The sequence below is a fragment of the Puma concolor genome, chromosome C1 (genome assembly GCF_028749965.1).
Source record: "Puma concolor isolate L17-30 chromosome C1, mPumCon1.1.hap2, whole genome shotgun sequence".
NCBI classification, from domain to species: domain Eukaryota; kingdom Metazoa; phylum Chordata; class Mammalia; order Carnivora; family Felidae; genus Puma; species Puma concolor.
The window spans coordinates 59812117-59825104 of record NC_141674.1 but is presented as its reverse complement, the minus strand read 5'-3'; the positions used below and the strand labels follow the sequence as shown (position 1 = coordinate 59825104).

Below are 12988 nucleotides of genomic sequence, written 5' to 3'. Positions count from 1 at the left end.
GTAACTCTTTTGTAACTTGTGCCTGATTTAATAAAATATTCTTTCTGTATATAGTATTGATTGATTTGCTTGATTAGCTTCCTTACTAGACTAAAAGTTTTAGAGAGCAAGGGTAATATCATGTGTAAATCCCTAAATAGTAGATGCTTTGTAAATGTTTCTTGGACAAATTAATGCTTCCTAGAAAGACTATGTATGGTCAGTTTATTGAAAAGACAGCAAGAATTTGCTACTAAACATACCATATAAGCCTTGTCTCATTTAATTATAAGAGCAATATTATCAGTAAAATGCAGTTTATAGTTTCAGAATACAAGCTTACCACTCTGCAAATGCATAATTTAAAAAATTGACATGATATGGTACTATTCTATGCTTTCTCTCTAGTATCTAGTGCATTATATTCGAATTGGATTTGGTTAAAACAGGCCAACTCATGGACCTTTTTTTCTACTTCTTATAATTTCAAAGAAAAAAATGTTTCAATGTTGAAAATTATTACTTGAACTATTTTAACTTAAGTTTACTCATCATCCAGAGAGAATCAAAAAGGATTTTGACTGGCTTCAAGTTAAAACATGTGCATGTCATCACACACACACACACACACACACACACACACACACACACACATTTAAAACAAAAGAAAACCGTATGCAGGTATTGTTTCACGTTTACATTGGGAATGGAAGATGTACCAGTGTGTTCATATGTTCGTATCTTCTGCATTACCGTCTGATATTTGCATTTGATGCAGCACTATAATTCAGCATACGGACATGCACTCGGAGCAAAGATAACGTTGTCTTTCATTTTAATTTTGATTAATAGTGTTCTGTCTCTGGTAATTTGTAGGTGTTATTTGGAAGATGGAGCTTCAAAGGGTGCCTGGCTGAACCGGTCAAGTATTATTTTTGCGGGAGGTGATAAGTGGTCAGTGGATCCTCGAGTTTCAATTTCGACATTGAATAAAAGAGACTACAGCCTCCAGATACAGAATGTAGATGTGACAGATGATGGCCCGTACACGTGTTCTGTTCAGACTCAACATACACCAAGGACAATGCAGGTGCATCTAACTGTACAAGGTACGCATTTCTGTAACTGCTATATTGTGAAGGACTGTACTTAAAACAGGGTTCAATATTTAGATATCAGAATGACTCAGAAGTAACTGACATTGTTGAAAGATATGTTGTCATTATCTTCAGGGATTTATCTTCCTAGATTCCATTAAGTATAATGGCTATTATAGATGTACAAATCCCGACTTGCCAAGATCAAAAATTATCCATTAACACCACATTATGATTTTTTTGTGTATGATTCACTCAGTATCTTCCTTTGAGTCACCTCGTCAATAAATCTTTGAGAACCCATGATTGATACATTAAACTTAATCTTTGATAACTCATGATGGATACATTAAAATATTAGAACTTTAAAAAAATTATATATATATATATATATATATACATATATAGTAACTCTTTAAAAGTAATCCTCCAGACTGCTAACACTCTGTTCTCAATCCAAATTCTGCCTACATTAATTCAAGTCACAATGGAAAGAAACAGACTTCTAGAATTACTTTATTTAAATATAGAGTTATTGAAAAAACATGGTACACAATGCTTTATACTTTGATTTACTCTCAGAAGATCATAAATCATTCTAGCTAACTTGCAGTCTCCAAATACAAACTGAATCATCAAGCTATTTTATTTTTCCTGCATACTAAAATGTAAGAGCATATTTATCCGCAATATAAATACTTTTCAAGAAAAATGCAATTATAATGCTAGTAGAATAGAAAATGTATATTCTTGCCCTTTTACATTATTTCCTTGTGCTTTACAGATTAATCATGTGTTTGTTGCATAGAAATATTAGGCTGTGGATCTCAAAATGACATTGCAGCATTTCTAAGTAAAATTAATAACAAATTATATGATAATGTGGTGCCAGTGAGTGCATGTTTTATTCCTAATAGGAAAGCTGAGTGAGCAAGTTAGTTGTGTTATCTCTCCGTTTATCCTTCAAATATTCAACTGTAACTATTAATTTAGGTACATGGCTTATATCTGGAACTTTATTAACTTACATCTGGAACTTTATTTCCTCATATAAAGAGGTAAACCTGAATTCAAATACAACTTCAATTATTAGTAAGTATTTTAAATTTGTAATAAAGGTTAAACGTATTAGTTAAATAATTAACTTTCAGGAGGCAAATATAAGGCAAACAAGTCTGTAAATTTCCTCAATGGTTTTTCTTACTACAGAACATTGCACACTGTGGCGATGTTCTTTATTTAAAATCATATGAGAATAGAATAAAGTTTACACCAAAGTCTATCTTTATTCAGAGATTATCCAGAGATGCTAGAGGGCAGGAGTTGGTCCAGCTTCAGAAACCAGCATGGGATTACAAGTCAAAAACACATTTCTACTGTTATCTAAGCCCAATCTTGTTCTCTTGTTTATTTCTGTGCCCTTTGACTTGACTTTCTACCTCAAGGACTGCAAAATATTTTTATTACATGAGAAAAAAGTATACTTGGGTAATAATATATTTGAGTCACTGGAGATGTAGTCATTTTGGTTCTTAATAGGTTTAAGTGATGTATTTCTAGACACGAAATGTATCCCTCTCCCTCTTTCTTTTTTTCCATTCTCTCTTGTTCCATAGTAGCACTGTATTTTTAAGCCAAACTATGGCTATATGAGCTGTGCCCAGGCACATGTTTAATTTTCATAGGATTGCATCATAACTTTATGCTACATAGACTGTTTCACATCATACAGATTTTTTTAAACTGTTACATGCCTTACTATTGCATTCTTTTTTGTTGGCCATTTGATAATGGTGAACTTTTAAATTCCATTTTTGGAAGCGCATTGTGGGAATGCCAATATTCAATGCTTTATTAGAATATTTTGTTCTTCTAGAAAAATAAAATTCATGTTACAGTTTTGAGAGTATGTGTTTGGGTCAAATTAAAAGCTAATAATTTTACAGTATTTATGAACATAATTACTTATTAGAAGTTGATTGACATGTGGGCAGTTTTCCAATTACATTAATAAAGTTCAGGGAATACATTAATAGGCTTGTCAGTCAATTCAAGAACTAAATAAATGTCACAAAAAGTCAACCCCACTTAAGCTACATTTTCTCTTGATGAATGAGAATAAGCTGATGTGCCCCTCTCTTCAGTCTTTATATTTCTTAGGTTGTCTGCTACTCAGGTATATCTCAATAGTTTTGAAGTATATGCTCTGTGCCTAACAATTTGTCAAGTCTTTATTCACCAAGATAAAGAAACATAGCAAGTGAGAGAAGACTGTATTAATCACTGATGTCAAACACACACATTGGCTAGTAAAAACAAAGCTCATCTTTAATTGTTGCAACTGCGTGCTCCAGGGATATTAAAAAAAATCATTTTAGAAAGGGGATAATAGAAAGGATATCTTGCCAACACAGACATTGTGCATGGGAAATTTGTCAGTGCTATTGATTTCTTAGAGCTATTAATACCAGTGAATGGAACAATGGGGGAGAAAAAGCACTAGAGTAGGAGTTGGAAAACCTGGATTCCAATCCTGAGTTTTCTCTCATGAAATGGGTAATTATCAAGCCTCTCTAAACTCTAGTTTTCACATTTGAAAGAGGAGGACTCAAACCAGAAGATCTTAAGGTCCCTACCAGTGAAAAACAAAAAGATGACCAACACAACAAAAAAAAATGAAAACAAAAAAACCTGAACCAGTCTACCAACCAACCAAACAAACAAAAAACAAACAAATAAAACACTGATGATTTGCAAGGGAAAATATTATTTAGGTATGAAAAATATCCCGTACCACTTGTACCATGCTTGCATTGAACACAGTGAAAACTGAGTTGTGCATAGCAGTACCTTTCAGTATATAGTCTGCAGGTCTGTTGTGTTTATCTCCATGTTTTGCTTTCATCAACTTAGCCGAACAATGTATATACTCATGAAATTTGAAGAATGTGGCGAATTGGAGTTTTACTTCAAGGGCATAGAAATAGACTCAGGAAGAAGATAAAATTTTGATTGCCTATATATAATATACCACTGATAAAGCTACCTAAATGTCCAGTGTTTCAAATCATGTGATAAAGAATTTACTAAGCGTAATGTTTCTTTTTCATGAGTGTAAAAGTGTACAAGGCTGGAAGACTTGCTATGAAGCTTGAGTTCCCTAGTACAATCCTGTAATGATAGGAATCATGAAATGTAAATGCTGCACACTTGAGTATATGATAGAGATGGCTTCTACTTCGAGTCCAAGTCTAAAGTCTAGGTTGTGTATAGCACAAAATAGACACTCATACCTACTGTATATTAAACACATATGCACACAATAATAAGCCCTGACAATACATTGATTATAGCCTATAGGAGTGTGGGCAGAGGATCCTGCTAAGACATACCTGGACAGAAACTGAGATAATAAATGTATATTGTTTTAAGCCCCTTTAAGCGCATGCGCGCGCGCGTGCGCGCGCGCGCGCGCACACACACCCACACACACACCCACACACACACACATATTACATATGTGTGAAATGTTTCTCCCTCCACCTGTGCCCTTTCAGGGAAATATACTCTAGATTTTCTCTAGGTAGAATAGATTATTTGACTAGCACATAATTCTATGGCCAAAATACCTTCTTGAGGGTATTTAACTTTCCAGGGTATTCTGATTTCCTCACCTTATCTGGCTTACCTGGAGTATTTGTGATAGATGGGGTGGCACACTTCCTTTTTCAGGGATGGGTTTGCTTTTCTAGCTGCTGGGTTTGCTTTTATAGCATTTAATGATCAGACCGTTCAGGGATCACCTCAGCTATAGAAAGCCACTTTACCCAAAGTCAGACTTGTCCTAAAGCAACCAATATCTGAGGACTGATTGATGCAGGGGGTATAAAGGCCCTTCCCTTTCAGCCTAAAGTAGGATAACTCTGATGAGCCATTTTGGCTCCAGAACAGCTGAAGCTGTTGAACAGCTCTACAGCTGAAATTCTTGCTCTGTTCAATCCCATCTCATTCTTCTTCCTTCTCCAGAGATTTATCACAAAGGCATTTCCTAATAAATACCCTGCACTATAAACTCCATCTCATTTCAGTGTGTGCTTCCCAAAGATCCCAAACTATGACAGTATTAGCCCCTTGCCTCTGGCTTAGTCGTTGTTTGGAGAAAGCCTTTGTAAAATGGAAAGACAACACATTCAAACACCATTTATTATTAAACATTCTGTTTTACATCGGAAAGGATTTAAAGAGGCTTATAAAGAAGTAGTTAGTACACCAAGATAAATAGGAGAAATTGGAGGCAAAAGATAAGGTAAGCAGAGTAGGATGCAGTCATTGGTGAGATTAGAACATAAAATTTATGGGGGCGCCTGGGTGGCGCAGTCGGTTAAGCGTCCGACTTCAGCCAGGTCACGATCTCGCGGTCCGGGAGTTCGAGCCCCGCGTCAGGCTCTGGGCTGATGGCTCAGAGCCTGGAGCCTGTTTCAGATTCTGTGTCTCCCTCTCTCTCTGCCCCTCCCCCGTTCATGCTCTGTCTCTCTCTGTCCCAAAAATAAATAAATGTTGAAAAAAAAATTAAAAAAAAAAAAAGAACATAAAATTTATGTCATGGTTTCTAACTAATTCTAGAGCTTGGTAAAAATTTAGTTCTGATATTTGTAGCAGCCAGTACACAGAGAGAAACAGGATTAGTTATTCATTCCATGCTCATAAGTTGACACTTACATTTCTTAGTGCCCTGATGCTGTTACTCAGAACGGAACAACGTTTCTACTGTGAATCAGCCCAGTGAACCACTGTGAGCTGTAAGGAACATCTCAACAGTAACTGTACAACACTCACAGTGCTCATTCAGAGAATCATTCCTTATAACACCTCTCAATATAACCTGAAGTACAGGGAAGTAAAGAAAAAAATTAAACATCTGAAAGTAAATTCAGTATGATGCCAGTTCAATAACAGGGAGATAGCTTTTTGATTATTACCTTAATCTGTAAGTAAATTTTAGGACCTAGCCTTTCTGAATCAAACCTCTGCAAATATTATTTCTCTCAGAAGGTCTTTGAATAGGAATTCAGGTACAGATATTTCAAAATTAGACTTGCCAATGAGTATCTGGAGAGCAATTATTCCATGTGGCCACAAGTATAGAGCTGTATTCTTTAAAGACCAGCACATCTTAATCTAATGTTAACATTCTTTTATGAATATTAAAGCCTTGACAAGGTACATAGTGGAAGAGAAAGACACCACACTTGTGCTCCACATTGAGCTGATGGGCAATAACACAGCATTACAGATCATAGACCTGCCTTCCTTGAAAGACCCAAAGGGAGAAAGAGCTATGATAGTAAAAACATGTTCAAAATACCACATACATTAGAAAATTCAGGTCGATGTTCTGCAACAGTAAACATTTCAAAATTTTTCAATAAGCTACAAAATGAAACCAAAGAAAAATTATCAGCGCTAGGAAAATTCTTACAGAGCCCACACATGTCAAAATAGTCATTTCTTGAATGCAGTGATGGCTCAGGAAGGCCCTCAGACTGGCCCCCACTCTGTTTTATTTAAGCTCTTTTTATATTTGTTGGGGACATTCTGATTATACATAGGAACCCAACTTTGGACATGCTGTCAAATACAAAGAAATGATAAAGACCTAAAATATATACCCTTAAAATTTTCAACATATAAACAAATAATAAACCACCTGCACTAAAAATGGTCGAGGCTTCATTATCCCATCTGAAGAGCCTTTAGCTATAACTAAAGGAATGTAACTTCATAGTATACTTACAAGATAAAGTAGATATAAAATACAGTCTTTTTAAATTAAAAAATGTTAAATATAATTGACATAAAACATTATATTATTTTCAGGTGTGCAATATATAATGACTCAAAATTTGTAAATATGGTGAAATGATCACCACAATAAGTTTAGTTAACATACATCACCACACATACTTACACATTTATTTATGGTGATGGGAACTTTTAAGATCTCTTCTGTCAGCAACTTACAAATATGCAATGCAATATTATTAACTGCAGTCATCATGCTGTACATTATACCCCCATGACTGAATATGTTTCATGGCTGGACATTTGTGGTTTTTAACCCCCTTCATCCATTTTGCCAATCCCCTCATCTTCTTGCTGGCAACCACCAATTATCATCTCTGTATCCATGAACTCATTTTTTTTCTTAATGTTTATTTATTTATTTTGAGATTTATTTTTAGATCTGGAATCTAAACAGAACAATTATGCTTCATTTCTGAAACTTTGGGAAAATAAGTCCTTCCAGTGTCATTTGTGATCTAGAATTCTGTAAAATCGTTCCCTCAAGTGTACCTTCACAGACAAATTCACGTACAGTCATCTGGACTTATGTGGAATAGGGTTTTTTAGGCAGCGAATATTACATAATACTTTTAAAAATTAATGCATTTTTTTCTGGTGGATATTTTTAGTTTTCTTTTCAGAAATTCCAGTCTGGCTAGAATCACTGTGGTTACATGGTCATGTGTATCAGGCGAACTTCTAGGAAACCATCACCTTACTTTTATCTGTGAATGTATTGGCATTTATTAGGTTATTGATTTAACTACCAGCGTCCATTAAAAATAAGGTTAATTGAACTCATTTTTAGTGAAATCCTCATTTGAGAGGTGGGGGAAGAGCAGAGAGAGAGAGAGGGAGAGAGAGAGAGAGAGAGAGAGAGAGAGAGAGAATCCCAAGCAGGGTCTATGCTGTCAGTGCAGAGCCTTCACATGGGGCTGCATCTCATGAACTGTAAGATCATGACCTGAGCTGAGATCAGGAGTCCTGACACTTAACTGACTGGGCCACTCAGGCACCCAAGTTTGGGCACTTCTTTCAGAATAGACATTTATCTTCTTTCCTGAATATTCTTTTGTTTTTTCTTTTTCTCTTATAATCTTTAGAAAATCTTTTTTTCTCTTATCCTCTCTTTTAAAGTCTTTTGGCCATCATTTTTCTGCATGTGAGGTAAAAGAAGTAGCAGAAAGAGAAGGTAAATTTCAATGAATAATAGTTTTTTTGAAACGGGTTTTCTCAAGTTTAGTAATTATATTTTCCTAGCCAAAAATTAGTACATGAAGTTTTGTGTATCGTCAATAAAAGATCTTGTATTAGAACAGTATTAGATCAAAATGGTGCAGAAATCCATAGTGTACTGCTTACAGAGGGAATGATTAAGTTGATGGCATTTTCTAATAAAGTTTCAAGATGCTATCATTTGCGAATGAGAGAGAGGTAAGAATGACAGAAAAATAATATTGGTAGCTGTTGCACACTGTTTGCTTCCAGCTGAGTCATCCCTTCTTCTACAGAAGGAACTTTCATGGAAACCACTGAGCTTCATAGCTGGTGCAAGGGGACCAATATTGGAATTTAAATAAGCATCTTTTCTGACTAGGGAATTGTGACAGCAAGGAAAGTACTTCTTTAGTACTTCTGGTTTACTCACGAGTCGGATATTTTTTTGAGGTGTGGCAGGCTAGGGGCAATGAAGTCCAAAGATTGTACAGTTTGGGGTCTGTGTTGTTGAAAAGTAATTCTGCCACAGTTTGTCTTTCTTTCTACGTTTTGAATCGTATTGGCAAGTGTTAAATAAAAGGATATCGAAGAATTGAATGTACAAGAGGCAGAACAATATTTATCAGTCATTTTGAGACTGAGTAAAGCAGTACTTGTTTTTTTTTATTAATTTTTTTGGTAATGCACATTTCAAAATGCAATTTGACCATATGTTTTTTTTTTCTTTCCAAGATTTTGTTTAAACTCAAGTTAGTTAACATAAAGTGTAGTACTGCCTTCAGGAGTAGAATTTAGTGATTCATCACTTGCATATAACAAACACCCAGTGCTCATCCGAACAAGTGCCCTCCTTAATGCCCATCACCCATTTAGCCTATCTGCCCCCCTGCCACGTCCCCTCCAGCAGCCCTCAGTTTGTTCTCTATAGTTAAGAGTCTAAGAGTCTCTTATGGTTTGCCTCCCTCTCTGTTACAAACAAACAAACAAAAATAAAACAAAACAAACAGGGCGCCAGTTAAGCATCCAACTTCAGCTCAGGTCATGATCTCGTGGTTCGTGAGTTTGAGCCCCGCATCAGGCTGTCTGCTGTCAGTGCAGAGCCCGCTTCAGATCCTCTGCCCCACCCCTCTCTCTGCCTCTCCCGATGGTCATACTCTCTCTTTCAAAAATAAATAAACATTAAAAAAAAACAGACAATATTTTAAAGTAATTAATCCTTTAAGCAAGATCTGATGTCCTTTAAAAGTCCCTTCAACAATTAATGGATATTTACTCTAGTTCTTGAAACACATAGTTTGGTAAGTATCTCAAAGCCCAGGCTGATGAAATTTTTATCGTGTGGTTGTAATTCTGAGTTGTGTATTGTCTGTTACATTTCATAATAGTTATATCTGTTGCTTATCTTGGAGTATCTTTATTTTTTCCTAAAAAAAGAAATAAAATAACTATGTAAGTAACACATGTCAAATCCCAATGCAATGTACACTATCAGTATTAAAATCTCTCTATAAATAAAAGATTACCAAGATTTCGCTGGTCCGCTTATCTTCAGGAACCCTGAAAATACATAAGACTCTGGTGAAACAATTTGTCTTCTTGGAAGTCATTGCAAAATGATTTCATCTATGAAATAATTTTACTGTTTACCTCCCTAAATTATGTGGGTAGTTAAGAAATTACTACCAAGACAATTAGGATTTTGCTGTTTTCATTAAATTCTAAATGGCATACTCCTTTATAACCTTTATATGTGTAAAATTTAGCAGAGGAGAAAATTTGAATCTGCTAATGATATTGTTTACCTTATGATTTGTAGCAGAACAGTAAGAATTAATTATGTGTAGTGCCAAGAAGAAAATGGGAGCAATTAAGGCTGGTGGCAAAGTTGAATCATACAGTGACTCTGTGTCCTTGTATCCCTCTGCCCCACACCACTTCACTTCCCATCCCTTTAGCATCTTTTGGTTAGTGATCCGGTGGGAGCAGGAGGGACTTAGGAAAGGTAGGACCTGAAAGCTGTCACAGCTTTCTTACCCATGCTAGTAGTTTTGCATCCAGACCAGTGGTTCTTAAACATTTTGCAGTCATGAACCCATTTGAAAATCGGATGAACCTGTACACTTGGTCTCTAGAAAATTGTACATGCCATGAACATTTTACAAACTACTTTACATGAGCAAGATGCTCATGAACCCCCTTGGTCTATGTGTGGACTCCCGGTAAGAACCTCAGTGAACTCCTCGTGGGTGAGGACTGAGTCTTAATCCTTTTTTGACTCCCAGCCATCCAGGAAAGTATCACCAGTATTGCCTGACAAATGTTAGGGACCCAATAGAGATTTATTGGTTGTACATATGTACATACTTCCTTCTCCCTGGCTTCAAGCCAGTCACTTTGCTTAAGCTGTGACTTAATGTACTGATGCTATCTTTAGGGCATAACATCAGGAATGCTGACATAACAGGAAAAATTTTAAATTAAAAGGATTAGTTAGGCATTCATGACTTAGGTTGCTTATTTCCATTCCAGGTCATAGCATCTTTATCCTCTGCTAATCCCCATGTTTTTACAAGTGCAGAATAGTGATTGCATTTTGTAGTGAAAAAATAATAAATGGGATACCAGCATTTTATGAATGTATATATACACACATATCTATCTATATCTATCTAGACATAGATATAGATAGATAGATAGATAGATAGATAGATAGATAGATATAGCGATGTTATTTTGAGAAAAAATACTTTATATGGGACAAAGTTAGCTATAAATATTATAGCCAAGGATTCCTAATGCCACGCAAATTAAGGAGTTAACATTTTTAAAACATTTAAAAAGAATAACACAATTAGAATTTTCTCTCAGGTACTTCACTCATTATTTTAGGTTTTGATTTGAGTAAGTCAGTGGATGGACACGTTTTAAAATGACATATTGAAGACTTGAGGAGGGATGGCTTCCCCTATTCATCAGTGCAGAATTAGGCAGGACATGCATATTGTCCTGCCTCTGCTTATGACCCTTCCATTTCAAGGTAGCCCATTTTAAAAGGACATCTATGATTAATTCAAAAAATGCTTGTGTGGTCCCTTTACTTTAATTCAGTACCAACTCTGTGCAAATAACTTTGCTAAAAGTTGCACATGTGCTCTTCCTTAGGCCAAAGCAGAATGGTCCCCAGAGATGACCATGTCCTAATTTCTGGAATCTGTGAATATGTTAGATTACATGGCAAAGGAGAATTAAGATTGCAAATCATCTAACCTTAAAATGGGGATATCATCTTGGATTATCCAGGTGGGCCCCACGAAGCCACAAGGCCCCTTAATAGTGGAAGAGGAAGGTAGAAGAGAATCAGAGGGATTGACGTCTGTGGAAGTAGGTCAGAGTGTGTGATATATGAGTAGTACTAGACCTGCCCTTACTGACTTTAAAGATAGAGGATCATGAACCAAAGAATATGGGTAGCCTCTAGAAGCTGAAAAAGGTAAGGAAATGGGTTCTCCAGAGACTCCAGAAGGGAATGCAGGCCTGGCAATACCTTGATTTTGACTGAGAAAGACTTCTGTTGGATATCTAACACACAGAACTGTAATTTGTTTTAAGATAAATTTGTTTTCAGCTACTTTGTAGCAATTTATGTTAGCAATTAGAAAACTAGTACACACACACACTCAAAAATAAAGATATCTTCTTATACACCTAGAACAAGGTTTCTCAACCTTGGCATCATTGACATTTGGACCATTCAATTACTCTGTGTGTGTGTGTGTGTGTGTGTGTGTGTGTTGGGATAGACAGAATTGACTGCATATTGTAATATGTTTAGGAGCATCCCTGGCTGCTAGAGAATGTTTGTGTCCCCCCAAAATACATATGTTGAAACTTAGTATCCAGTGTGATGGTATTTGGAGGTGGGACCTTTGGGAGGAGCTTAGGTCATAGGGGTAGAACCCTCATGAATGGGATTAGTGCTTCCACAGAGACCACTCACCCTTTCTACCATGTGCGGATGTAAATATGAAAGTTTGGCTATCTAGAAAGTGGGTCCTCATCAAAGGATCTGCTGATGATACAATCTTAGACTTCTCAGCCCCCCAGAACTGTGAGAAATAAGTGACTGTTGTTAATAAACCACTCAGTTATGATATTTTGTGATAGAGGCCTGAATGGACTTAAAACACTGGCCTTGTTGCAATAGACACCAGTAGCATTTCCTGATTGTTATATCCTGCAATATCTCAGGACATTGCCAAATGACTGCTGGGGTGAAAATCACCTCAGAATGAGATACTATTAAATTAGTAGAAAGGATAGAGACATGCCTTAATTATCCAATGCATGGCAGGTTGTGATAAGCTCCATGAAAGTATGAATTTTGTCCATCTTACTTCCATACCCTCAGTGAATGGGACAGGGGCTGTCAAGTAATTGGGTCTAAAATAAGTACTGAGTACACAATAGAATGGATGAGTGAAGTTCCTTGGAAGTACAAGCTAGCCAGTTACCAGAAAAAAATTTCTTTGGATTTTTTTTTTTCTCATTCAATAATGGTTTGGGTTATTTCTCTCTTTGAAACTAGTTGGGACCAGTATTCTCCTAAGTAGTTTAGTGTGGCATAGGGATTAGACACTTTTCAGGTGACATCCAGTTCTGATATTTATAAAGTATATGAACTTGATTAAGTATCTCCATCTTTTTAAGGCCCATTTTCATTCTCTGAAAAGTAAAAAAATAGTAACTCTTGGTATTGCTGTGAAATTTTTCTTTAAAAATACAGTTAGACATATGGAAAAATTCTCAAAGTATCTGATTCAGAGTAGATATTTAATAGGTTTTACCTTATT

General features: G+C 35.9%; 1 protein-coding gene across 1 annotated transcript in view; it reads left to right on the top strand.

Moving 5' to 3' along the window:
* NEGR1 (neuronal growth regulator 1) overlaps positions 1–12988 on the top strand; it is an 862121-nt gene that overhangs the window by 371819 nt on the left and 477314 nt on the right. The window contains exon 2 of the mRNA XM_086717279.1: positions 856–1088. Coding sequence (XP_086573405.1) covers positions 856–1088 — 233 coding nt within the window. The remainder of the gene's footprint in view (positions 1–855; positions 1089–12988) is intronic.